General features: G+C 51.1%; 8 protein-coding genes and 1 pseudogene across 8 annotated transcripts, besides 13 other annotated features; 5 read left to right on the top strand and 4 right to left on the bottom strand.

Annotated features, from left to right (window-relative positions):
- Positions 1-397: 397 nt before the first annotated feature.
- Positions 398-427: a microsatellite.
- Positions 398-428: a microsatellite.
- Positions 429-1,401: 973 nt separating this feature from the next.
- Positions 1,402-1,441: a microsatellite.
- Positions 1,434-1,463: a microsatellite.
- Positions 1,464-2,934: 1,471 nt separating this feature from the next.
- Positions 2,935-4,413, bottom strand: ACLA_003090 (annotated as a pseudogene).
- A 3,804-nt stretch (positions 4,414-8,217) lies between these two features.
- Positions 8,218-9,321, top strand: pre6 (proteasome core particle subunit alpha 4; the record flags this gene model as incomplete). Its single annotated transcript, XM_001276323.1, has 5 exons — positions 8,218-8,245; positions 8,318-8,324; positions 8,381-8,433; positions 8,515-8,902; positions 8,973-9,321. 5 exons carry the CDS (start codon positions 8,218-8,220, stop codon positions 9,319-9,321), a joined length of 825 nt encoding a protein of 274 aa, XP_001276324.1.
- Positions 9,322-9,574: 253 nt separating this feature from the next.
- On the bottom strand, positions 9,575-10,290 carry ACLA_003110 (CHY zinc finger protein; the record flags this gene model as incomplete). Its single annotated transcript, XM_001276324.1, has 6 exons — positions 9,575-9,656; positions 9,753-9,854; positions 9,924-9,985; positions 10,052-10,125; positions 10,181-10,224; positions 10,286-10,290. The coding sequence occupies 6 exons, from the start codon at positions 10,288-10,290 to the stop codon at positions 9,575-9,577; spliced, it is 369 nt and encodes a 122-aa protein (XP_001276325.1).
- A 186-nt stretch (positions 10,291-10,476) lies between these two features.
- Positions 10,477-10,500: a microsatellite.
- Positions 10,477-10,513: a microsatellite.
- A 113-nt stretch (positions 10,514-10,626) lies between these two features.
- Positions 10,627-10,650: a microsatellite.
- Positions 10,627-10,651: a microsatellite.
- A 481-nt stretch (positions 10,652-11,132) lies between these two features.
- Positions 11,133-15,008, top strand: ACLA_003120 (putative inositol polyphosphate phosphatase; the record flags this gene model as incomplete). Its single annotated transcript, XM_001276325.1, has 6 exons — positions 11,133-11,180; positions 11,252-13,574; positions 13,625-13,834; positions 13,893-14,152; positions 14,201-14,868; positions 14,930-15,008. 6 exons carry the CDS (start codon positions 11,133-11,135, stop codon positions 15,006-15,008), a joined length of 3,588 nt encoding a protein of 1,195 aa, XP_001276326.1.
- Positions 15,009-15,641: 633 nt separating this feature from the next.
- Positions 15,642-15,666: a microsatellite.
- Positions 15,667-15,973: 307 nt separating this feature from the next.
- Positions 15,974-15,995: a microsatellite.
- An 89-nt stretch (positions 15,996-16,084) lies between these two features.
- Positions 16,085-17,816, top strand: ACLA_003130 (glycoside hydrolase family 27 protein; the record flags this gene model as incomplete). Its single annotated transcript, XM_001276326.1, has 7 exons — positions 16,085-16,174; positions 16,246-16,378; positions 16,442-16,582; positions 16,638-16,727; positions 16,785-17,081; positions 17,149-17,333; positions 17,406-17,816. 7 exons carry the CDS (start codon positions 16,085-16,087, stop codon positions 17,814-17,816), a joined length of 1,347 nt encoding a protein of 448 aa, XP_001276327.1.
- Positions 17,817-18,825: 1,009 nt separating this feature from the next.
- ACLA_003140 (BTB/POZ domain-containing protein) lies at positions 18,826-19,172 on the bottom strand (the record flags this gene model as incomplete). The annotated part of the gene is made up of 2 exons (XM_001276327.1): positions 18,826-19,000; positions 19,045-19,172. The coding sequence occupies 2 exons, from the start codon at positions 19,170-19,172 to the stop codon at positions 18,826-18,828; spliced, it is 303 nt and encodes a 100-aa protein (XP_001276328.1).
- A 321-nt stretch (positions 19,173-19,493) lies between these two features.
- Positions 19,494-21,241, bottom strand: ACLA_003150 (F-box domain protein; the record flags this gene model as incomplete). The annotated part of the gene is made up of 2 exons (XM_001276328.1): positions 19,494-20,820; positions 20,910-21,241. 2 exons carry the CDS (start codon positions 21,239-21,241, stop codon positions 19,494-19,496), a joined length of 1,659 nt encoding a protein of 552 aa, XP_001276329.1.
- A 277-nt stretch (positions 21,242-21,518) lies between these two features.
- Positions 21,519-21,567: a microsatellite.
- Positions 21,519-21,568: a microsatellite.
- Positions 21,569-22,374: 806 nt separating this feature from the next.
- Positions 22,375-22,405: a microsatellite.
- Positions 22,406-23,109: 704 nt separating this feature from the next.
- Positions 23,110-23,878, top strand: ACLA_003160 (GFA family protein; the record flags this gene model as incomplete). The annotated part of the gene is made up of 3 exons (XM_001276329.1): positions 23,110-23,359; positions 23,460-23,712; positions 23,767-23,878. The coding sequence occupies 3 exons, from the start codon at positions 23,110-23,112 to the stop codon at positions 23,876-23,878; spliced, it is 615 nt and encodes a 204-aa protein (XP_001276330.1).
- Positions 23,879-24,550: 672 nt separating this feature from the next.
- On the top strand, positions 24,551-25,558 carry ACLA_003170 (uncharacterized protein; the record flags this gene model as incomplete). Its single annotated transcript, XM_001276330.1, has 3 exons — positions 24,551-24,993; positions 25,057-25,384; positions 25,448-25,558. 3 exons carry the CDS (start codon positions 24,551-24,553, stop codon positions 25,556-25,558), a joined length of 882 nt encoding a protein of 293 aa, XP_001276331.1.
- Positions 25,559-25,876: the final 318 nt, after the last annotated feature.

Below are 25,876 nucleotides of genomic sequence, written 5' to 3' on the forward strand. Positions count from 1 at the left end.
AAATTAAACGACCAGACCACGGGAGGCTTGAAACAACCTTCAAGCCGTATTTTTTTGTCTTCTTTCCCACCGTCGTTCTGTCACATATGGAGGTCTTGGTCAGTTGGTATATGTAACGGTTGATTTTCGTTGAACACGCGTTTGTATAAGGGAATCTGCAGTTTCGGTGCATTCGGTTGGGAGGAGCAGGCCGGTAGCGTGTCGTCGTTTCAATCCGATCCTCATGTCTTTTCGTTCACCTCGTGTCGCCGCCTTTTTCCGTCCACCACATTTCGGCATGTTTTACTATTGCGTCTTTGGAAGCGATGTTTGAGGGTTATAGAACACTGTCCTGGGACAGTCAGGGGCTTAGGCGGGCACGGGCGCTTCGCTTCATTTGTCGATACATCTCGACTGGTTTTTTTTTTTTTTTTTTTTTTTTTTCTTTTGGATCATTCTCGTTCATCTTGGGTCGGCATGAGCTTCGCACATTGTTTCTTCGCATGCACATCTTTTTTCAACGCAGCCTCTCTTTTCCTCCGGGGGAGAAGCAGAACGTGAAGGCTCAAGATCTGGCATTTTTGCATTCTAGATATTCTTTTTTTTTCTCCTTTTTATCCTCCTGTTTCCCCACTTTTTTCATCTCTGCGCGCTTCTGCACTGCACACGGAAATATTGGAGAATCACGGTCTTGATTACGGATGGGATACAAGGGAAATACGGACTCTCGCGGGGGGGTGTTGGGGGTATTTCTTCTGCGCCGGCAAAATCTTTTCAACAACATTTGGGACTAGTTATTGGAGAGGCACTCGGGATCGGGTTCTGCGAGTGCAGGGAAGAATCCCATTTTCTATCTGTCCATAATTTTCTTTTTCTTTCTCAATCGATCTTGTCTCTTGACCCACCTGGTTTAAATATCAAAGTGATCTCACTCCTTTGCTTCCGTATCGTGTCTGTGAGCATATGAGGCATGTGCCACATAGGACGTGCTTCAGTATTCGTCAGATTCGTAAACCGCGACATATATCCCGTCGTGTTACCTGTACGTTGGGTTCCTGAAGCTCCAACCCCAAGACAGAGAGCTAAATATTTTGTTCGCGTGCGGATATCCTTCTGGGTTGATCCGGGAGAAGACGAGGGCTCCGACATCCTTGACTTTGAAAGGTCCTCAAACAAACATTGCACAGGCGAAGATTATCATAGAAGTGGCAGAAACGGGGGGGCTCTCGGCGGGGGGCTTTTCAGATGCTCATGAGAGGCCAGCCAGTGATATATGGCATATGGCTCCCTATCCGGATTTGCGAGGGTGTTGTTTGCCTGGTTTTTCCGTTCAAGTGAGGATGGGAACGTGTGGTCCCTGGTTCGCATAGAATCCTGGTACATTCCCAGATCTACGTACTCGGTACTCGGTACTAAGTAGACATAGTAGTAGGTAGATAGTAGATAGTAGATAGTAGATAGTACTAGATAGTACTAGATAGTACTCCGTAGATACCCCCCTGCCAAGTAAGAACCATTTTAATCAGCGTCGCCAGTTTTCCGTTAAGAGTCTCTAGCGATACGCTCGACCGCTGGATGAGTCTCGCCATAGCTGTCATGTGCGATCTCCATAGAACCGTGTCCCCTTGAAGATGTAAATAGCATGCTAGCGCAGTCATTGCACTCAATGTACCCTCCCAAGGACTGCTTGCTTCCCTGTGAGAGGGTTCTGATGTCATTCTGCATGCCAGACAGCGCTCTAGTGTGGTTTAGGAGTATAAAGCGCTCCAGATCCTCTTTCACATGGAAGTGCGAGATTATGAGTGGCATATGTAAGTATGGCCAGCATCTGATTAAAAGGCAGAGAGGTATTTGTGACGCATACTGGGTACCACCAGTCTTTGTCGACCCGAAACCGAAACCGGCTTGGAATGAAGAACGTCTGAGAAGACTAAAAGTGTGTGTCAATCGCGCCAGCTACAGCTAGATGAGGGGACTATGGAAAGCGACATACTGGTGGTGAAGATGCCATAGCCATTGTGCGCGACTCCCCTATCCAAAACACCCGGACTGACCAGGGGTGAGAATAGTGGATATTCTACTCCCTGGAGACCTCCCCGACGAGATATCAACCGGGGTATTGACTAGAACATGATTCGGATGCTGCTGTACCGCTCAAGGTGCATAATAGACCCAGAAGAACATTGAGGTACGGAGTACTGCGGGGTGATCCTTGCGTCGGGTATAACCAATCTCGCGCATACCTCGCTGTCGCATCTGGGATCGCTGCCCCTTAGTCGGACGGGGGTGTGCACAGGAGAGGTGGTGATGAAAGCCACCCACTCGTTGGGACGAGAATGAGAAATCGGCGCCGTAGTGCATCATCTCACCACCAAGACTTACTTTCTACCAATATGATGATAGAGGAGGAAAGGAAGTTGGCTTAATGGTACTTGATGCTGGAGAAACAACCAAGTCCTTCGGACCTGGTTGCATTATCCCGCGCTGCTCGAGTCAGGTGATATCCCCCAACGCTGGACTTTCAACGTTCAGACAATGACTGATAATGACTGAATGAAAACAAGAATTGAGAGAGATAATGGAGATATGGAAGACAGTACTGAGGCTAGAGCTGAGCCCCGGGAATTCGAGACTGGTGAACGGTCTTTGCTCAGATGGCGGAGAAGCGCACGCTACACCTCATACTATCTACGCCTTTTTAGCTCTGAAACAGCTTATCTCTCCTTGAACTTCAGTTACAACTCTTCTCTAAGGTATGATCCCTCGTTACGCGTGAGATCGTGACCGGGATCGAAGATTGTGCGGGAGAATAGTTTCATGGAACATCAATCAACTGGCAAACAGAATGCCTCCACAAACCGCCTTTTTAGGAAAGAAAGCGCGGCACTTAGGCACATGTATCATTTTCTGCTTATTATCTGCATTGAGACATTGGCTGCAGCCGTCTATATGAGCTCTCTGCCACAATCTCGGCTGCTCTTCCTGGCAGGTGGTCGCTCGTGGGATGCGCAGACGGCGTACACCAAGGCGATACCAAATGCCAGTGCAGCCAGTCCCACAGATACCCACAGGGCAGCTCGGTACCCTTTCAACAACTCCCTGCCGTGATGGTTGACTTCTGCCTCCACAGTGCCCGCTACACCCAGGCCGATGGCGATAGAGTAATCGATCCCAGTGTTCACGGGCGACGCCGAGGCTCCCTGATGCTTGACGGGCACTGAATCGTTCAAGATAGTAGCGGACTCAGGGAAGGGGATATCCATGCTATAGATGGTCAGGCTAGCTTCGCACATATTGAGCACTCGAGGCTTATAAGAAGCTTACCCCCAGGCCATGATAACAAAGGACCAAAATGTATTCAACCAATATGACTGCTCTACCGGCGCTGTACTCTGCAGGACACATCCGGCGAGAAACACGGCACACGCAATCGCCATCAACCAGCCGCTGGAGACTACAGCCATTAGGCAGGGCGTGGTCAGAGCAGCAGGGATCCCTGAGATAGCTCCTGGCGCAAACTGTGCTGCCGAGTCTAAGGGGGACACATGTCGGAACTGTTCGATAAACTGAAACAGATAGTAGAACCAAGCACCAAGACTGCTCCATCCTAAGCCGGTGTGGTCACCAATATCGCGACAACACGTCTGTTCAAAATTGATAGATTTTGAATCGGGTCCACCGCACGCCGTTCCTGAAGAGCAAAGAGCCCTAGAACGAGAAACCCCGCCATCAACAACACATAAACATACAGCGTTGACCAGCCGTCAATGGGCGCTTGGCTCCATGAGATATTGGATAAGAGCAGGCCTGTAACACCCAGAGCAGATCCGAGATAGTCAAACTGGGCTCCTCCACCAGCTTTCCGCTGGCGCTGATAATCCGACGGAATCACCCAAAACCCAAAAACAGGGCTTATAAAACATCCAATGCTGTACACCCACATCACCCACGGCCACCCGACATATTGCGCAAAGGCGGAACCGATCGCTTCAGCAGTAGAGCATCCCAGCGGCGCAGCCACGGCAAATGAGGCGAGTATCATATTTTTCTTCTTGCTTGGTGGGTACGTCCTCCTCACAATCGCAAGCGCATTTAGGAGAGGCAACGCTGGCCCAATGCCCTGGAGTGCGCGAGCTATATCGAAGAACACCGCGGAATACGTGAAGGCACTGCAGCCCCCGATGACGGACCAGACGCCGAACAAGGCCCCTCCCACGAGCTGCATAGGCTTAGACCCGTATAGTTCACCGAGTTTTCCGGCGATAAGAATGAATGTGCCCCCTGTCAAGCTGTAAAGCTAGGTCATCTGGGTTGCTTCAGATGACCCCTGGCCGAAAGTCTGGGCCACGGTATGCAGGGGGAGAAGAATGTACCCGAAGGTACTTTGGACAAAAAGCTGTGTTGAGCATAGGACGATGATAAAGAGCCATTCTTTTAGTCCGTGCGCTGCTGTCTGATAAACGTCAGATTGCTCGGTGTCCAGCCACTTAAACAGCAAGAAACGTACAGTGATCCGTGACCGCCTCAAATTATAATGGTTCCCCAAGTCCTAAGTCACAGTATTGAGGTCTTATCTGCCTTGATCTGAAACTACTCCTTACAAACAGAACCGCCAAACGTGTAGTACTAAAAGAGAAATATCGGGGGCCATCAAGCCTGTTCGAAAGTGGATCCGGACAGGGACCAAGGCTCTCGATCAGGACTAGCCTCAATTTTAAACTCCCAGAACCATGTTTTTAAGAGTGGGGCTGACAGGGGATCAAGCACTAGATCAGGACTAGTATTATTTCCAGATATGACAGATTCACTCAGGAAGTCAGGATACTTCGTTTATAACTTGCGGCTGATCCTACTAGCATGAATGTCCCTGGCGAATTTCTGCAAGGTGCTCGCGCATTGTATGTGGAAGATGCAAGAGCTGAATGGTGAGCTGTCAAACCAAGCCCATCTAACTTCAATGACTTGTACAGTAACCGTTGCAGGCTATATCCAGTTACCATACAAAACCCAAGCTACATGATGCAGTATAAGCCCTAGCTAGGTCTTGTATACATCTCCATTGTCCTGTCGGCGCTGCTCTTTGCCGCTCTGCTTCCTGTGCTCCTGAACCATATCTCCATTACGGGTTGTCGGGACCACAAGATACAAGCCCAACTAAGGGAACCATTTTCAGGACTTACATCTTGCCCTGACTCGAGTCATATCGCCAGACTGCAAGCATAGGGACTAGGAGAAACGTAGCTTAACAGTCATTTTTCTATCCCACTGAAGGTTTGCCATTCCAGAAAGGCATTGGTTGCGCGACAGCCCTCAACAACATCTGAATGGGTGCCCTAATGAGCACACTAGGACTGGTTGCAAACACCACATGCCTATGCGCATCCTCATTACTGAAGGATGTAGGTGAGGTGACTGGGTCAGTAATCACCATTGGGTCTGCAAGAATGAGCCTGCCATTATCAAACACTAAGGAAATTATAATCAAACTATAGAAAGGCAGTAACGCCAGTAGAGACTAAGAAGAAGGTACTTGCTGGGCCACGCCAGGCCATGCGGGGTGGGAAACTGGTGTGTAGCAGGTCAGACTGCTATATGCCCCGAACGCGGTAGAGAACCCCTGGTTGTCAGAGAGAGGAGAAACAAATCGAACACGCCAGACCAGGCGGTCAGGCCTATTTTAGGAGTAGAGGCTCGAGCAGGAGGAATAGCAAGGATAAAGTCAGCTTGAGACACCTCAGACGCTATGGTCTCCATAGGGCATAAGTAGGTTGATTATCTGAGGCGAATGATGCATCCAGATGCATGTCGGAGAGCAGATGAGCAATAGGTAGGGATAGGAAGCTCTTCCTACTATTCGTCTAGTAGCAGCAAAGACATATCACAGCCGAAAAGAAAGCAATATAACCACGGAAGAGGAAAAGAGGATTATGTTGTCACCATGCAAGGATATTATTCGTTCTTCTACTATTTCCGAATCTTTCAACCTGCCGATCTATGTCCTCACTTTACACATTGAGCCACACACACCAATGTCTTCTCAGCTGCCTACACAGCGTTGAGTACTAAAGTAGAGTGCCCAAAATGCACGACGCCTGCCTCAGGAGGATTGCTGATTGCTCACCAGTTGTACTTGAGATCTGCTCTCAGCAGAATTATATCATAATTACGGTTATTATTGTCATTTACATCTCCCTTCTCTTGATCGTCAGATCAGCTAGTGTACCCCAAGGGCTCGTTATTCTGGCCATCTGGACCTTGGAGGTGCTCACCTAGAGCTTCCCTTTGGGGTTTTCTATGGAAACCCGTCGAGTATGTCTGCAGTGCCGGGCGGGATATGCTGATTGACATCTCTGTGGTGGCTGCTTCAGAATGAATTTTGCGACGCGCGCGAAGTTGTTAGGTATAGCAACAACAAGTCACAAGGAGAATTGAGCATAGAAGATGTATTAATCTGGCATGCATTACTTGATGATAAAAGCATCCTAAGAGATAGGCCTACCTTCACGCGAAGCTAGATTACAGTGCATATTGGTAGCATGGAGGTAAATGCAATGCGAAAGACATACTGGGTCGGAGTGGCATCACAGCTTCAGTTGTTTTGGCTATCATCTTATCATTCTCTCGCGAGCCCATACTTATACCCTAAGTCAGATCATATCACGTTAGTATGTTGATCTCGTTGCAAATTCCCCGAGCACTTAACTACTAAGCGACAACCGCAGACCGTAGTCTATCACTTATGGAGCCCCTGGTTTGAACCCGTTGGCTATACATGTTGGGGTCTGAATCAGGACGCTAAACACCCTTACCATCAGTGGAATACAGATATAGGTACCATCATGATGACTGCCCTATCCGCTTCAAGTTCCTCGGTCGCCTACAACGGCAGTGGAAGATACCTTTATTTCGGTTCGCCTCCCGCGAAGATCCCCAAATCGGCCATGTTTGCAGCCTGCACCGATCTAGCCGGATAGAACCTGGAAGACCAGAACTGCATCGATATTGCGAGCTTACAGTAGAGGTATGTACCTCACAAAGTCCTACTTCTCCTGAATCTAGTACTTATATCCTAATAAGATGTCTTTGGTCAATCACTGCTTATGGTTCTATCACCGGCATACATAGTAGATTATTGATCCTTTCGGCGTGAAGATACATATAGGCGGTGCCTAACCATCCTGCGGCTTCCGGTGCTCATGTTGTCCTGAATGGAGGCAATGGGGGTATTCTTGGCCTGGCACATTTCTTTAGACAGGCTCACCATAAAGTGTTCGTCGTATGCCATGTCGATTGCATACCGTCACGTAGCTTCCAGAGAAAGATCGGCTGCAGCGATCTGATCTGATAGTAAGTCTAGCCTTCGCTCGCGCGTTCTGGCATCTAATATAGCCGACGCAGATTGCAAGGCGTCAGGTATTCCATGTTCGGGTTGCATTTCGCCAGATCATTCACTTATTTGGGCTTCGATAAGTGCTTCTTTGGATTCATCTGGGCGTTGCACCATTTAGACAGTTGGCAAGATGTCGATATGGGTAGAGCCATGCTGTCAGCTTGAAGTAATTTCGAGAATCCTTTCTTTTTCCCTGGAGATATGAGTTGTTTGGACACTAGATGGCAAAGGCTCCTCCCGCTGCGCCAGGGATGTCTTGTACAAGGATGATTGCGCGGTTGAATACGGGCATTGGAATGACGCAGCAACTATGGTGGTGACTGCTTTGAGTCAATCAAGGGGGAAGCATTGGGGACATCGCAAAGATGGAGGGACTTTGGTGGAAAGGTGATCTTGATTTCCGTACTCTACTGGGCTCGGAAGGATATATATGAGGTAAACCAGTGGTAGGGATTATAGTAGCGATGGTAGCCTGGTATTCCTGGGGGTTCTGTTAGCCCTCACATAATGTCGATGCGAACTTCTCATGACTTGGGTAATTACTATTAACGAGACACCTGCAAGTCAACACAGTGGGTGTTGGTTGATGGTCTATTAAGGTGTTTCCCGTTTCTGTATGATGTCCACTGGCCAATAACCGCGCGGCTAGCGCCTGGGAGCTCTGGAGGCAGCCGCGGGACTCGCGTCCACCTCCATCCCGTCATCACCCCAAGACGAAGGACAGCACCCTCAGTTTTCCAACAGTCAACAAATCGAGCCATCTTCTACGCTCTCTACATCTATTTCTCTATCGTTGAATTTCTTATCTTCAGCTTTTCTCGTAATCTCAGCGTCTCTCACAGCTCATAATGTCCGGATATGATCGAGCTCTTTCAGGTAAGGCAGCTTAGCTACCTGAGCTTCTGGCGTCCTTGTTTCGGAGAACACCTTGGTCTAACAGAAATATAGTGTTTAGGTATGAGCGTTTGGAGTGTTTAAGCTATGATCGCAGCTATCTGACCATGATTTCAGCCCTGACGGGCATGTCTTCCAGGTGGAATATGCTATGGAAGCTGTGAAGAGAGGTGAGTTGTTTGACCCGAGCGGGAGGTTGTATACCCAGATCATAACCAAGCTAATCTGTCTCCCTTTGTTTTCCGATACAGGAACCTGCGCTGTTGGAGTAAAAGGCAAAGATGTTGTCGTTCTGGGCTGCGAGAAGCGCTCCGCCCTCAAGCTGCAAGATACCCGTATCACACCCTCCAAGATCGCCCTGCTGGACAACCACGCCGTCCTCGCTTTCGCCGGTTTGAATGCCGACGCTCGTATCCTCATCGACAAGGCTAGATTAGAAGCCCAGTCGCACCGATTGACCGTTGAGGACCCCGTTACCATCGAATACATCACCAAATACATCGCTGGCGTGCAGCAGCGGTACACACAGAGCGGTGGTGTCAGACCTTTCGGTATTAGTACTCTGGTTGTAGGATTTGATCCCAATGACAAGGTCCCTCGACTATACATGACCGAGCCATCGGGCATCTATTCTGCTTGGTATGTTGGCTTCTGTCTCCCTATTGCTGCAAAGGATGTTGGAGGGTGCTGACTGAACGGCTGTGCACAGGAAAGCAAATGCCATCGGCCGCTCTAGCAAGACCGTGCGGGAGTTTTTGGAGCGTAACCACCAGGATGATATGGACCAGGAGCAGACGATCCAGCTTACCATCAAGTCGCTGTTGGAGGTTGTGCAGACGGGTGCGAAGAACATCGAGGTGGCCATTATGGCTCCTGGCAAGGCGCTTGAGATGCTTCCCGACGAGCAGATCGAGGCTTATGTCAAGAGCATAGAGACGGAGAAGCAGGAAGAGGCAGCGAAGAAGAAGACCGGCCGGACAGGGACCACGACCGCGGCCATCCTCACGCGGCCCGGCGGCGGAGAGACCACCGAGTCGACTCGGGAGTCGGCCGACTGAGTGAGGCAATATTAGGTAGAGGAAGTATACGTGGGATACGTCGAATTACGAGATCTGATTACACCTTTCTTTTCCCCCTCCATTTTTCAATCTCTTCCTACCTCCGGGCGATTGCCGTCGACTTTTTGAGATCTTCGTATATGCAATCGAACTCTATTGGTAGATATGTATGTGAAGATGAGGTGAATATGTGAGCATTAGATCGTAATTTTCGTAAGCCGTCGCGCGTACCCCCAATTCCAATTTTCGCAACTTAGCCCAGACGATCCGCCGCATCTTTGGCGCTGAATATCGATCGTTCGTTATGTCCACGCACACGGTCGTCCTTGATCATTCTGAGGAAGTCCGGTTAGCACCACCAAGGATTCATCCTCCCGCTTCGGGCAAGAGATATTCCAGAAGAGGTGAGTGAGGCTTTGTAAGCGGCATACCTGGCATCTACACGGGCATCCTCGCCCTCGACCTGCAGCGCAGCCTTAGGAGTCAAGGCGTCGATCACGAAATGGTTATCGCAGTGCGGGCAGTATTCGTCACTATCGGTCCGGTCAACACTCGGGTTATCCCACTGCAAATCTGGTGCGTCGAGCTCCTAGCAGGCGTACCTCTCGTCGAACTCAGTGGCGTCCTTCCGGAAACACTTTTTGCACTTTTTACAGGCGAATATCTGCAGACATTTTAGAGATGGTTGTTATCGAGACTGAAGACAAGGTATGAGGAGAGATCGAGGTACCATTTCGGTGGATTTGGCGAGCGGGTGGGGTTCTTGTTCTTGGTGGCATTCGGCGCAGTCGAACCATTTTCGACCTGTTTTCGACAGGATTATTAGAGTTATACGGGGTGAGGGTGATGTTTGACTTACAGCAGGGAGAGCGGATGGATACCTGGGCGTTGAGGATGTGCTTGCTACGTCGAGGTTAGAGTGAGATCGCTGTGATGGATAGGAGGGATTTGGGGGATTATTTACCACATGATGAGATGTATCAAATTATGGATGAGACTGAGACGAAAAAGGAGGAAATATACAAGTATGAGTATCAATCGAAGGATATTGCTGGCGTTGAGAAAGTGACAAAAAAAGAAGCTAAAAATAAAGGCTTGGCTGATGGGAGTTGCATTTATTATTATTGCTGCATCTGCGATGGATCGATGGATCAATCTCTCTCTCTCTCTCTCTCTCTCTTTCTGTCTGTCTATGGATCGCCCTTGTTTGTTCTTCTGTCACTCATCTCATTCATTCATTTATGACTGATTGACGGATCTGATTTCCTCCTCCTTCTTGGTCTCCTTTATTGATCCTTCTTTTCTTCTCTCTCTCTCTCTCTCTCTCTCTTTTCCCACTTGTTCAGCCCCGCCTGTTAAATCGTCATCCTCAACTCCCCCACACGCGCGTTTGCACCGCCCCCCTGTCTCCCTTTGATCGTCATCTTCATCCCCCGTCTTTCACTCGTCTGGACTCTGGACGCTTCCCAGCTCCCGAATATCACCACCGTTTCGAGCTCTCGGTCTCCGATATATTGAGTCTCTGACCATCCATTCGGCCTGATCGTCTTTCCACCCTCGATCTGTCCTCGCCCCCTGTCCAGCTGCCTTTTATCGCCAGCACCCTGACCGCTTCCGCCCAAGCCTCTCCAACCACCCGCCACAATCTTTTATTGTCGGTATATTTTTTCGGCTTCTTCTCCTGGATTGATCTTTGATAGCTAGACGGTGGCTTGTTTCTTCCAATTTTAGGCTCTACAGACAAACATAATTCAAGGAGCATATGGTTTATATCCCATTTCCGTTCGCGTGCCCGATCTGTCGTTGTGGTCATGGAGGGAAACGGCAAGGACAAGCAGAGCACGGATAATGCTCCCATTGTAAGAACCTCGCAGACCTCCGTTTTTGTATGCTGGTTGCATAACTCTTACTAAAATTGACGAACTCTCAGAGACCGGTCTCTTCACTACTTTCGCATTTTGAGAATCTATCCCATCGTCGATCCCCGTCCACCTTCACCAATGGTCCCCGAGATTCAACTGTGTTCCTGAGAACCCCCGATCCCGTTGACGATGCGCGCTCCTCGCGAGTTTCGCTCGATCTACACCGTCCCAGTTCCCCTTGGCTACCGACGGCGAACTCACAGAGCACTCCGCGATATGACCATGCGAACGGCCTTCTCCCGCGGCGCGGATCTCCCGGAAGATCTCCAGGCAGCCGCCAGAACAGGCCCATGTCGATGAACTTCCACTCGTCCCCGCAATTGGCACCGACGTTGACCGTCGACTCACCTCGATCGCCCCCGCGAGGGTTTGGCTCCGCGGAGCAACACGATCATGTTCTCGATACCAGGACGTCGCGCAGTCCTCCGAACCCCTCCCGGGGGTCATTACCCCCGCCAGCCAACCGGCCGACTACCCCGAACTTCTCGACAAGCCAACAGAGGCCCGGTCACCTATCGCCAGCGCATTCACCTTCGGGAGGCTACGTGCGCGACAGCTCACTGGATCGAAAGCCGAAGAGCGCTTCGTTACCTCCTCCTGCGAACCGAGCGGATAAGCCGAAGGTCCCTGCGAAGCCGGCAGCGCTAACCACCCATGATGGCGCGACTCTGGCCCCTCGGCCTGAACGAACGGCAGAGGAGGACCGGATATCACCGTTCAGTACGCCCCCTAGCAGCCCTGAGAAGTCACCTCCGAAATTCTCATCTGCTAGTCGCCCACTGTTGCCGCGATCTCCTTCCCGACGAGAGACCGAACCTCCCAGCCGCATGTCCTTCGATGAAAGATCACCGGCCCCGACAGCACATGCTCTCCGAGATGCACGTGAGCTTGGGTTTTCGCGAAGACAACCGATTCCGGAACCCACCCGAGATACGAAACCATTGGTGGTGCAGATTCCATCACACCCAGTTAAACAATCGGAGCCGCTGTCAGCTGCGCCGCTCTCTGCCCATAGACTTCATTCGATAGATACCCCAACTGAGCGTCCCAATCTCCCCCCACGACATCCATCAGTGGTACGGAGGGGTGGTGTGTCTCCCGCCCGTCCGTCGCCACACTTGGATAGTGCTGCGAATGCTGCGCCGACATCAAGGCCACAATCGTTTCAAGTACCTCAAAAGGACGCTCACACGCCAACACAAATCCAACGACAGCCGTCATTTCCTAGAGAACTGAAACTGCCTCAAGGGCCTCCGGTGCCCGAACGGCATATTAGTCGCGCGGAGATGACTGAGGAGGAACCCGTAGAAGAGCCAACAATCTCACGAACAGATTACCCCGATGCATCCCAAGCAAACCGTCGGCCGCCTCTCCTCAGAGATGGGCCGAGGGAAATCCATACCAGATACGACACGCGTCTGATGGACGTGTGCGGAAAATATGTCTGTACGACAGGGTATCTCACCCGAGTTTGGGACCTCACCACTGGCGAACAGATTATGAGCCTCAGTCACGGGGAGACTGTCAAGAGTCTATCAATAGCCTTCAAGCCAGGTACAGGCTTAGACGATGAGGGACAGCGGTTGTGGCTGGGCATGAGTACTGGTGAAATCCATGAAGTCGACATCTCTACTCGGTCCCTCATTGCCACACGGTCGTATCCGTCGCGACGCGAGGTAATAAAGATTCTCCGCCACAAGAAGGAGATGTGGACCCTTGACGATGAGGGGCGTTTGCTCGTATGGCCACCGGACGAGTCTGGCGCTCCGAATCTTCAATATAGCTATCACAACCCTTATGATCGTGTTACCCGGGGACACACATTCTCCATGGTTATTGGTGATACCCTCTGGCTGGCCACGGGCAAGGAGGTCCAGGTTTATCGCCCCAACGCACACGATGATGTCTCGTTCAAAGTCTTGAAGAAACCATTGGGCTCCCAGCACACCGGCGATGTCACCTCTGGAGCCTATACGACCAAGGACGGCGGACGTGTGTATCTGGGCCATGCAGACGGCAAGGTTACTGTGTACTCTCCAACTGATTACACGTGTCTGGCAGTTGTCAATGTAAGTGTTTACAAGATCAACTGCTTGGGGGTGGTTGGCGACTATCTTTGGGCGGCCTACAAAACTGGTATGATCTATGTGTACGACACCCGCACCAACCCGTGGCTGGTAAAGAAGGACTGGCGAGCGCACGAGAGTCCTGTCTCGAGTTTCTTGCTAGATACCAGCAGTGTCTGGACTATGAATCGACTGCAGGTTACCTCACTTGGAGACGACAATTGTATCCGACTATGGGATGGCATGCTGGAGGATGACTGGCTCGGTGAGTAATGAATGACCTCGAAGGATGAATATGTTTACTGACAACAGTAGAATTACGCATGCAAAGCAGAGACGTTGAGTTTTGCAAATTCCGCGAGATCTCGGCTGTGGTCATGACTTGGAATGCGGGAGCTTCCACACCAGGCACTGTCCGTTCCAGCACATTCATCCAGGATGCAATTCGTCCGGAGAACCCACCCGAGATTTTGATTTTCGGCTTCCAAGAGCTTGTTGATTTGGAGAACAAGAAAATCACAGCCAGTAAGTACTGCATCCATGAGTATCATTATGGTTTGAGCATACCTTGACCTCCTCTTAGAGAGTTTGCTTCTGGGAAGCAAGAAGAAAGAGAGTGGCGAGAAGGAGCATATGAGCCGTCAGTACCGGGTCTGGATGGAGCATCTGACGCGCTGCATCAACGATTGCATGCCTCTCGACGAGTCGTATGTTCTGCTTCACTCGGCCAATCTTATCGGCCTTTTTACCTGCGTTTTCGTCAAGCACAAAGAACGGCAGCGGATCAAGAATGTTGGAGCTGCAGAGGTGAAGCGTGGTATGGGTGGATTGCATGGAAACAAGGTGTGTGGTATCTATGTTGATTGTTTGAGCTGTTTTCTGACTCTTTAGGGCGCCTTGATCCTTCGCTTCGTTCTCGACGACAGTTCCTTCTGCCTCGTCAATTGCCACTTGGCAGCTGGCCAGACACAAACGGCTCACCGCAATAACGATATCGCAGCTATTCTGGAGTCCGAGTCGCTTCCCGCTGAGAGCAGCCTCACCACTCGAGCCAATCACTTTGTGAGCGGCGGTGATGGGTCAATGATCATGGACCATGAGATTTGTATTTTGAATGGCGATCTCAATTATCGCATTGATTCGATCCCCCGAAACGTGATCATTGAGGATATCCGCAACAACAATCTCGCCAAGTTGCTAGACCGAGACCAGCTGCTTGCGTCACGGCGAAAGAACCCTGGCTTCCGTCTTCGATCGTTCACCGAGGCCCCAATCACCTTTGCACCGACATACAAGTACGATGTCGGTACAGACGAGTATGACACGAGTGAAAAGAAACGATCCCCCGCCTGGTGTGACCGCATTCTCTACAGAGGTCTCGGCCGCATCAAGCAGCTAGACTACCGACGGCTCGAGGTCCGAGCCTCTGATCATCGGCCGGTGAGCGCCTCCTTCAAGCTCCGAGTCAAGACTGTCCTTCCCCAAGAACGTGCAACGGCCTGGGAAGCGTGTCAGCAGGAATTTCAGAAAGAGAAGCGGAGACTCGCTTCTGAAGCTAGGTGAGTCGATCCCCTCTTAGCATCGCCACCTTTTAAGAGCCCATTTACTAATCGGGCGTAGCATTGAATACCTAATCAGCGTCCTGGGAACAGACCCTCAACAAGCACGATCATTGATTCTGGGCACTCCAGCCCAATAGCCCTACTCACCTGATTCACTTTATTTCGTTTTCGTCTCCTTTTCTCCCTCTTCAATAATTGGCACAGGCAAAAGTTGGAATCGTCCGGTCTGCAGAAGACAAAAATCAACAGGGAGGATATAATCGAGTGTAAAAAACGCGATGGATTAGCGCCAGCGGGTATTGTTGTACGACTAATGAATTCACGATAGACATGTATCATGAGAAGAGAAGAGAGGGTCCTGGGTTGGTCGATACAGAGAACCACCAACAGCCAGCGAGCGGGGGTTTTAGACAAACAACTGCATTTCTAATTCTAATCTATCCATCGCATTCGTCTTTGTGGTCTTGTATCTGGTTGATGGTCAGCAGGCGATTCTATGGACACTTTCACAGTGCGAAAGACCAAGTGGCTTACCCCGTCCCAAACTACACATAGATTCACCCAATATGGGAGGTAATAGCTTCTGCCCACCGGGTAATTCCCCTTGACTCCCATCCAAGCGAGTCCATGTACTTACCTGTTCAACAGAGCTTACCCCACACTCTTCACCAAAACCCCTGTAGGCTGCACGCAGTACGTGTTGGAGTAGATATGCACGCTCCTCCTACTCATTTCAGCACGGTGTGCCCTCCGCATATCCCCCCCTGCCTGTCTCCCCCGGTCTCCCCCGGTCTCCGTCCTTGTCATGCATGCAACGGTTGCAGCCGTGACTCGCGCCTCCACGGGGAAACGAAACAAGTCACCATTTTGGAAATTGGGGTTATTTTTGTGGATTTCTCCGGCGGAGAAAGCTCATGCTTGAGTGATTGGTGCAAAGTAAAAGGGGGGGGTCTACTGGAGATGATTTGCAGATGCGGAGTAGGTGAGAATTTGCTGATATCATGCTTGCTCGCGGGCCTTCCTTGCAGATTTGTAGTTGCAGTTGGGGGCAATGAGAAACTTGTTGGTTGGTTGTGGGGAAGGAGGGATAAGGGATATATATAGAGAGAGAGAGAGAGAGAGAGCTTAGGTTAGCTTTGCTCTGCTCCGCTCTGATCTGCTTGATGGTTAACCAGTACCGTGTAGACACCCAGGTGTACTGACAAGAATCACAATGTCGAGGTTTCATCTCCCGCTTGCGGCAGCGGTAGTACTGGTTTCTTGTCTCTGGAGCGCAAATGCGCTGGTTAGACCGGATGGCGTGGTAGGGCTTCCTTCTTCCCCCCCGGGCAGTGAAGCTGGAGCCGGAGCCGGAGCTGAAGCTGATATCCTTAGGGTAAACTGCCCGCGCTGGGCTGGAACTCCTGGAACGCATTTGGCTGCGACATCGACGACGCGAAGATCATGACGGCGGCAAAGGAGATTGTGAATCTCGGTCTGAAGGACTTGGGGTATGAGTACATCAACAGTGAGTGGCTGCCTCTTCGATGATCTCTAATTGGGTGTGCCGTGGTAACTGAAACGAGTGTAGTCGATGATTGCTGGTCCGTCAAGAGCGGACGTGACAAAACCACGAAGCGCATTGTCCCGGACCCGGCGAAGTTTCCCGACGGCATTGCGGGTGTTGCGGACAGAATCCACGATCTTGGGTTGAAGGTTGGGATCTATAGCAGTATGTTCGGGTAGAGTTGTGTTTCTTCCAAGCGAGCGAGCTGACAGGATCCTAGGTGCCGGCTTGACGACCTGTGCTGGATACCCTGCCAGTCTGGGCTACGAGGAGATTGATGCCCAAACCTTTGCGGAATGGGGCATTGACTGTCTGTTCCGCGTCCCGTCTGCTCCAGCATAGGATCTAGCTGATTACTATGCCCTAGATTTGAAATACGACAACTGCGGCGTCCCCTCCAACTGGACAGATGCGTATACATTCTGCGTCCCCGACCCCGGCAGCGCCTCGACCAACGGCACCTGCCCCGATAACGAGAACCCAGCGCCGCAAGGCTACGACTGGAGCACATCCCTGACAGCCCAGCGGCACCAGCGTATGCGCGACGCCTTGCTCGGCGTCGAGCATACCATCTTCTACTCCCTCTGCGAATGGGGCCAGGCGGATGTGAGTGCCTGGGGTAATGCCACGGGTAACTCCTGGCGGATGTCGGGCGATATCACGCGTATGTTGAGATGCCTCGCTCCCCCAATCCCTTATGGCCTATTTTTTTTTCTTCTGACGCACGGCAGCATCCTGGGACCGCATCGCGGCCATCGCCAATGAAAACTCCTTCCTGCTGAATCACGTCGATTTCTGGGGTCACTCAGACCCAGATATGCTGGAAGTTGGTAATGGGGACCTTACTTTGGCGGAGAATAGAGCGCATTTTGCGCTGTGGGCGGCGATGAAATCGCCCTTGATCATCGGTACTGCTGTACGTCCGTCCTTCGCTTTGCTTTGCTTATCATTACCATGGATCTTGTGAGGCCACGCTGACTGCCATAAGCTCGACGGCATTGATCCCGCTCACCTCGAAATACTATTGAATAAATACCTCATTGCGTTCCATCAGGACCCCGTCATCGGTCGTCCTGCATATCCCTATAAATGGGGCTATAGTCCTGACTGGACGTTTGACCCGGCCCACCCCGCAGAATACTGGTCCGGGCCATCTTCGACGCTGGATGGGACGTTGGTGCTGATGCTGAATTCAGAAGGGAGCAGGCAGACGCGCACCGCTGTGTGGAAGGAGATTCCGGAATTGAAGGACGCGCTTGGAAGAAAGGGGAGACGGCAAACGGGCTTCCGTGTGACCGATGTGTGGACGGGTAAGGATTTGGGATGCGTGCGGGATCACTACACTGTCACCCTGGAAAGTCATGATGTTGCAGCCTTGCTTGTTGGAAAAGGATGCTAGGTGCGATTGTTCCTGTCCGCAGCTTGACCTGGGAGTTCAGCGATGCGAAGAATGACAGTATGAAAAGGTTAGCCATGAGCCTGCAGCATCATCAAGACTTTCTCAAAATGTGACAAGAGTTATCAGAAATTTGAGACCCAAATGAGACAGACCCAATCCAAAATTGACTCCAAGCTTCACAAAGTGAAATGTTCTATGTACACATTTGATTCCTAAAACGACTCGCAATGCTTTCTTCCATTCGAGAGGCCACGGGGACTATAATATTGGCCTCCATGGAGTCAGCGACTCTGATTCTGACGTGCCCATCCTAGTAATTTCGCCAATGTGATATTAATCAACGCTTCTATGTCCAACAAAAGGCCATTCTCTGCGCAGACTAACAGAGACGAAAGGACTCGGCAAGTTGCATCAAATCAACCCCCCTATGCTTCTCATCTTCAACCCATTCATCAACGAGTTTCGTCGTCAAGTCCTGCGTAAACTCGGGAATCTCCTCGAGGATATGCCTGGGGAAGTTGAAATCGAAGTGACCTCTCTCGGTCTCGCATCTCAAAACCTCCACCGTGAAATTCACAACTGCTTTGCGCAACAGTCGATGATGGGCCGTTGTCATTGCATATACTTCTCGGACGACGCGAGGAAACACAGTCGGAAAGGACGCCCTTTCTAGAGATTCGGTAAACTTATGTCTAGCGAGATGCTTCAGCCCTCTTATGAGGAGGCGGTCCGCAAGGAGGAATACGTGGATATGGATAGACAATTCGCAGCAGTGCAGACGATCTGGCGTTGCCATGATGTTAGCGCTCGAGCTTCAATAGAAACACCTGGGCTTGACTCAACCGATAAAATCGTCTGGTGGGCTTTGTCCTTCCGCTAAGAATGACGCGGGGAAATGATAGTCGAGATAAAAGGTATAGCTGCTGGTATACAGATAGTCGAGCAGTATACGGACAATGAGTGGATGGTCCGGCAGCTTGATACGTCCTGTGTGTGCTTCCTGGCAGGCCTAAATATTAGCCATGTCGACATCAAGGAGAAGAGTTGAAGAACCAACGGAAAAGTGAGAATCGAAGACTTTGGCAAAGAACTCCGACTGCGAGCAGACGATCGCTTTGTGGGCGGGAAAGACCTTGTCGCCGGCGAGGATCTCGAAATCGCTGTATTTGGGGTTGCCTACGAGACTTTGGGGGATACTTTTAGCAATTGTCCGGATACAAGGACTCACAAGGCATACGATGCGATGGATGATTTCACGCCGTAGATGTGCCGAAGATCTCCATTAAACTCGCATTCTGTCTGACTCTCGTCGCCAACGTCGACAGGATCATCGGTATCTGGGGGTGTTACACTCATGCTTCGCTCCTTTCAAACGGAAGCGTCAAGTGCTGAAGCAATCAGAGGCTCCACTCGGTACTATGGCCTAAGAAGACAAAATGGATGCATAGTGATCAAATATATGGGAGAAGTCAAAGAGCTGAAGGACGAGAACGAAGCCTTGTAACAAACAGCCTTGCCATAAGTGGAAGGAGGCGGGTGGAATTTGTCCATCGAAGACAACAGCACAACCAAATCTCGACCAGGGTATATATATTCTCATCAGCCCATTACTCCATTGCTCGTCGTTATAGCACTTAGATCACAGGGTTAATTCTTCATCTTTCACTCCATCCACAATTACCGCCACAAGTCTCCTCGACTGTCACGCCTCCAACCTCCGCTGCTCTTGGGACGCTCTTCATTTACAGGAATCGCCAAGAAGCCGCCAAAACCGTTTCCGACAAGCACACTCTTGCGCGCATCACCACCCCAAGTCCGACTTAGTTGCGCATCATGGAGGCTCACCGGCCGGGTAGTACTGTCCCGTCGGCCTCGCGTCTGGGGTGGTTCGTACGGCGTGAAGTTCCACTCCAGTTCATCCAGGCCTTTGCTGTATACATTAAGCGGCTGTGAGAGACCACCGCCGAAAGATTGTGGTCCGCGTTCACCTCTTCCGAAAAGCCGAGGCGGAGGGGCGAGTAACAACGCCTCCGGGAAGCTGGCATCGCGAACGTAGAGATCGCGCAAAGCCGGGAGAGCATTGGTCATGAGAGAGGAAATCAAATAGGTGTAGTATGAGCCTGCAACCGGGGGCAGGCCGAACGATGAGTTCGACGAAGTGATTTCGTAATGCAACATGCTCAGCGAGGTAGATGTCAACGGTGGTATCTGCTCGGTAGGGAAGGATCGCGAGACTTCCTGGATGACTGAGAGTCCCTGGAGATTTGGTGCCGAAGAGAGAATCTGATACAGAGCGGAGGGGAGCACTCCCGTGGACGAGAGGGTCAGGAACTGGAGAGATTTGCGATTGATGGGGAGGGCAAAGAACGCGGCAAGCCCGCTTGCCGTGACGTTCGGGGTGTCTCGAAGGGTGAGCCGTTGTACGGCTGGGAAGGGAGGCAGGGATTGAGTCTGCGCAAAGGCGGAGTCATCAAGCCAGGGGAGCTCCTCTAGGGTCAATTCGCGGAGGCGAGGAAACGAGCCCAGAGCGAAGCGCAGAATGCTGGGCTCGATCTGCAAGCGTGACAGCTCTAAAATCTCCAAGTTCATCCATCGCTGCGAGCCCGGTAACTGAGAGAAGCTCCCTTCGGCGCCGTGGCGGTAGCTCATGCGGCGGATATCGGGGCAGCGGGCCATGAGCTCTTGCTTCAAGGCCAAGCAGGACGGGTCATCACTGAATATACCCACCGGCAAGTCCACATACCGGAGGTTGGGACACACCGACACTGTGCGAGCGATACCCGCCTTGGTAGCTTCGCGGGTCATATAAGGCATTCGCAATGACAAGACCAGACCTCCCAGCTCGTATGATTGTCGCACGGAGCGCATGAACAGCTCCAATCGGGCCTGCGGAGCATCGATGGGGTCGCCATTGCGGTCAAAGAAGGAACGGCGCTTTCGTCGGGCCGCTAATAGGACTTCGAGTTCACAGTAATGGACGGCGTCGATGCGGACATTGGAGTAACTGCAACGCGAGAAAAAAAAAATTCCCCCACAATTAGCCGGAGCAAGGCAAATCGAGAACCTTCTCAGAAAAGACAAAAGCACACTCACAGTAGAGCTTGAGCTTCCGAATACCACTGCTTGCACACCATCGCACAATGAGCCAGGTCACGCATGTCACAGAGCATGCAGCCATCTTCGGTCATGGACTCTTCCGAGGTTGCATAGCTGTGATCGGCGGCATGAGGACAGACCGAGGCCAAGATGCGGGCGAGGACGGGTCGGGGGAGGTTCCTTGTGAAATCCTGCTGTCGTCGTCGCGAGGGAACTGGAGGAATGGGGTTGTGAGAATCGGACGCGATGCGGAGATGTTCGTAGCTGGCGGCATTCCCCACACGGCTATGGCTTTTGGAGCGCCTGCGAAGCCGGTCTAAGAAGCCCATGGTAAGAGTGGTTTAGTGCTTCAGGCGGGGTGTCGAAGGGGAGGGAGGACACATTGATAAGGAGGAGTAAGTCGTCGTTCAGGGGGTGAAATAATAAGAAGAAGAATAATGATGATGATAATGATGGCCGAAAAAGGGAAAAAAAAATAATCAATGGAAGGTAAAATTAAATGGATATGAAGGAGGTGGACGATGGACCAAACTAAAGGGTAAGCGAGGTGTTCAAATCAAACGATGGAGACTGGAGAGATCTGAGACTATCACTTATTTGAAGAAAAGAGAGAGAGAGAGAGAGAGAGAGAGAGGAAGGGAGAAAGGGAGAGAGAGTGAATAAGAAGAATAAGAATAATGGCTAAAGTGAGAAACTGAGGATCAGGAAGTACGAGGAGCTTTAGCTTGATATTGCCAGATGGGATGGAAGAGGCCGGTACAAATAACAATCGGACTGTGATGACTGGTAAACTTAACTCTGGTCCTTGACTCTGTCTGACTGTCTCCCTCTTTCATGCATATTCCCGTGGAGCTTCAGGAACCATCGAGCCTAACAGAGCGCATCCAGAGGCGCTGGAGGCTTTTCTTTATCTTGGGGTCTTCTTGGCTGGCTGGCTGGACTGGACTTGAATGGCTGCTGGGAAATGGGATTCTACACCCTGCCCAAAGAATGCTTTGGGTTTATTTTTATCGTTCCAGTCACTCCCAACCTCCGTTTGAATGTACGCTGGAGCAATCCAGCAGTCACAATCACATTACTAGATAGATCCTACGGAGGATGAATTGTAGATACAACCTGGAATCACACTGGCCCATGACTCGGATCTCCAGCGTTTCATCATCCTGGAGACTTCAATAGTGCGGCCAAGACTCAGGGGCCTTTCCACGAAACACACTGGTGGGTGTTTCAACCGTGGCCGTTAATTAGTTAGTTCGATAGCAGCTCAATAATGAGCTAGTTACTGTGTAGTTAGCTGGACTGCTGGAGTCTCTCTCTCAGTCTCTCCGTGTGGTGTTTCACTGTTTCAGCCCTTGAACAGTTGAACTACAGTCTTTGCTCCAAATGGGCTCTTATTCCTGGCTTTTATCGACGGGGATGAGCCTGAAGTTCTGGAACCTCGATCTTAATAAGAATCGCGGTCTTTCTTTTCTTTTCTTTTCTTTTTCTTTTTTGTTTTATTAAGATTGATTAACATGGATGATTAACTCGGCACAGTATGAACAGTGGCTCAATGACAATCGTCCACCGACATGGTTCCCAGAGTCCGATCACCCGATGATCTCTCTATAGGCTCTCTCTCGAAGTCTACTCAAACAAATTCCGTCAGGATGCTTATTCCACCATCTATATGATCCATCACCGGGCTGGTGGTTGTCCGACTTTCATTTAGCAAATTCAGCCAGTTGCCAGTTGGCTGGCCATATCGCCGCTCTGGACAAACATTGCATGTGACCAGCCCCCAAATCAAGAAAAAAAACACATCCTCAATAAGGTTCTTGTTCCTGGATTTGACCGAGTTTTATCAGGAAAATTGGGGGTCTCGATGTATGGTTGAGATGGTCATATTCAGCTTGACATCGTCATGACATCATGGCTCGTTGGATGCATGCAAGAAACGCGACAACAAGAAGAAGACAGAGATTGTCGATGATATAAGAGGCTTGAAGACACTGCTTGGGGGAAGGGGGAGAACGAACCTCAAATAGACCTCCCAGTGTTGCTCGCAGATCCTCAAATACCTTCCTGCTCTGCACACGGTTCGCTTTCTCTCGCGGCTGCAACACACTGGTCACGCCAAACAGCAATCAGTCGCCCACTAGTACTTCGTACACTAGCAAATCTTTCGTCGATTCGCTTTCAGGTCGTCTGTCAGGAGATGGCGGGAGATGCACCAGATAGAGGCTCGCCTCTGCCACCCAAGCCCAATGCCACCAATCCACCCTCCGAACACAGCCAGGAAGACGACTGGAAGCACTGTCCGCCGTATAGGATCCAGTCACCTGAAGAGTTCGGGCCCGTGAAGTGGCGTGCCAAATGCCAATGTGGTCAGGTCTCCTACAGAATCAGTCGCGACAAGCCGCTCAAGGCCAAGTACTGTCATTGTCGGGGATGCCAAGTCATGCACGGTGAGCGTTGACCTTAGTTCGGTCCCGATAATCATTCTCCGTGATGGCAAAAGGCGGATATAGTATAGCAGTCATCGTATACTGATCACCAACTCAACAGGTGCTCCATTCCAATGGGCCGCCATCTTCCACAAGTCCGACCTCACCTTCGACAAGGGAGCCAGTGGACTCTCGTTCTATTCCTCCGCCCACCGCACCCGAGACTACGAAGTCCCGACCAAGGTCTCTTGTTCATTCTGCCGCACGCCCCTCCTGGACGAGGGGCGGAATGTATGTCTAATTTTCCCGGAGGCGATTCAAGTCGGCGAGTCCGACGAGGAACACCAGAAGTGGAGGGAGGCGTTTGCACCAGAGTATGTATCGCTAACTTTGTCCGAAGACATGTTTCAGCTGACCTCGGCTCGCAGTGGTCATATCTTCTACGGAGAACGATGTATCGAAATCCTGGACGGCAAGACGAAGTGGGCCGAGATGGATGAGGATAGCGAACAGTTGGATGACCATGGGAATAAGATTTAGTTAGCTACAGAGTCAATCGGGATGAATATTTTTTTTTACTGTACATCAGGGTCTGAGGAGCTGGTTGAATAATCTGAATCATCATGTATTTTTTTATGCGGATGACACTCCTTCTTTTTAGGATAGTACACAGTAGTAAACCATCTAGATAGTAACTATCTAAGCACTGCTACTACTTTAGTCACACTGTCACAGACTCACAGTCTCACAGAATGATCCTTCGTCTCCGATCTCACCTGCCTTAGTCAACTACATCGGGAAAATGGCCCGAAGCTGGTGATCGGCATACATTGGTCACTCGCCGTGTCAATTGAGACATCCATGCATGATGACCATTCCCATCAGCATCTGCTAATAACGCCAGCCAATCCACTATCCTCAATCAGAATAAGGATTACTCTCATCCTTCAGTTCAAGTGGTCCCTGGAGAATTTTCTCACTAAGAACCGTCTCATCCGCTTGACTACGGAGTACTTACTCCAAGACACACCATGCTGACATGGGGACCTGCAGGACGGCCAGAGCCGGCCATCCTTTGATTAATCAACATGATTCTATATAAGCGAGTACCCCAATTGATGTATTTAAAGGAGCCATGAGTGCCTAAGGCGATGTTCATCCAGAAGGAACTCTCTGGTCCTCAGCAAGTAGCAACCTGGACAGACACACACCATGTGGCCCAAGACTCTCCTCTTACTCCTCCCCACGCTCGCGGCCAGGCTAACCGCAGCAGCCACCCAGCTCAGCGACGATGAGATGACCAGTCTCCTCAACGCCGGCGGTGTCGAGCTAGCAGACCGCTACGCCCCGATCTGGTTCTTCGGGCAGGCCCAGAAACAGCCCCCCTGCTATCCCACCTGGGCGTTCGGAGGCTCCCCCTCCACGCCGGACGTCTACGACAGCGCGCACAAGACCCCACCCGCGCCGCAGTGCCAGTATCCCGATGTCGGTTGCAACTGTCGCAACCCCGGCGTCGGAATCGGGAATCCCGGGCCGGCATTCCCAATCTACTACACGTATAAGAGGTGTAGCGATACCGAGGTGCGCGTCGTGTATAACCTCTTCTATCAGAAGGATGGGGCGGAGGTCGTTGGCATCGAGACGGGGCATGACTAGTGCGGAACAATCCTTTTCTTTTTTTGGCGCTGAGTAGTAGGCTGACGCGGTTATGGTGGTAGTGACTGGGAGCGCGTGATCATCATCCACTCCCGCGATGGGAACGGCCTGTGGGCGCCGTCGAGGGCGCTGCTGTCTGCGCACAGCGGCTACCACAACAAGGCCTGGGGAGATATCCAGAACACGTTGACGACGCAGGAGATCCAGGCGGGAGATGCGAAGACTCCCAACGGCGTGCGCGGCAATGATCACCCCAAGGTATATGTCTCATGGTCGAAGCATGCGCATTTCGATACCCGCAACACTGGCTGGAATGATCCCATCAGTCAATCGACGGACAACGCCTTTCGGAGCCAGGACTGGTGGTACTATGTTGACAAATCGTATTACGTGAGTGGATTTCCCCGGTTTGTCCTTTTGTTAGGAGACGACGGTGTTGACGATGGGGGGTAGATTCGGGCAGACGATAGCACGGATGCTGGCAAAATCCTCGGCTCGACTGATTGGGGGCATGCATCGAGCAACCCTCCATCTGTGCATGCAGGGGTGTGCTCTGCTTCATAAATTGTCTCCAACAGTCACCGATCAGGTCCTTGCTTGCGAATTTGTCCGGTCCGTATCTCTGGGTTCTGAGGGGCCGAAACAAGACAAATATGCACGCCTCTAAGCATATTGTATCATAGCTCAGTGCCATGATTGTAGATAGAAGCTTTTTGGAACTGATACCACCACTAGATGTTGTTGTCAGTGGTCACCCTTTGCTTAGGTTTCTGTAAGATGAATTTAGCCGAATGACGTCGATGCCCAAATCAGTTAAATTTCCCCGCCGTCGCGACAGACACTCGAGCTCTCTAGACGCCCAGTTGACTGCAGCAACTACAT

Source organism: Aspergillus clavatus, genomic scaffold, assembly GCF_000002715.2.
Source record: "Aspergillus clavatus NRRL 1 1099423829750 genomic scaffold, whole genome shotgun sequence".
Taxonomy (NCBI): Eukaryota; Fungi; Ascomycota; class Eurotiomycetes; order Eurotiales; family Aspergillaceae; genus Aspergillus; species Aspergillus clavatus.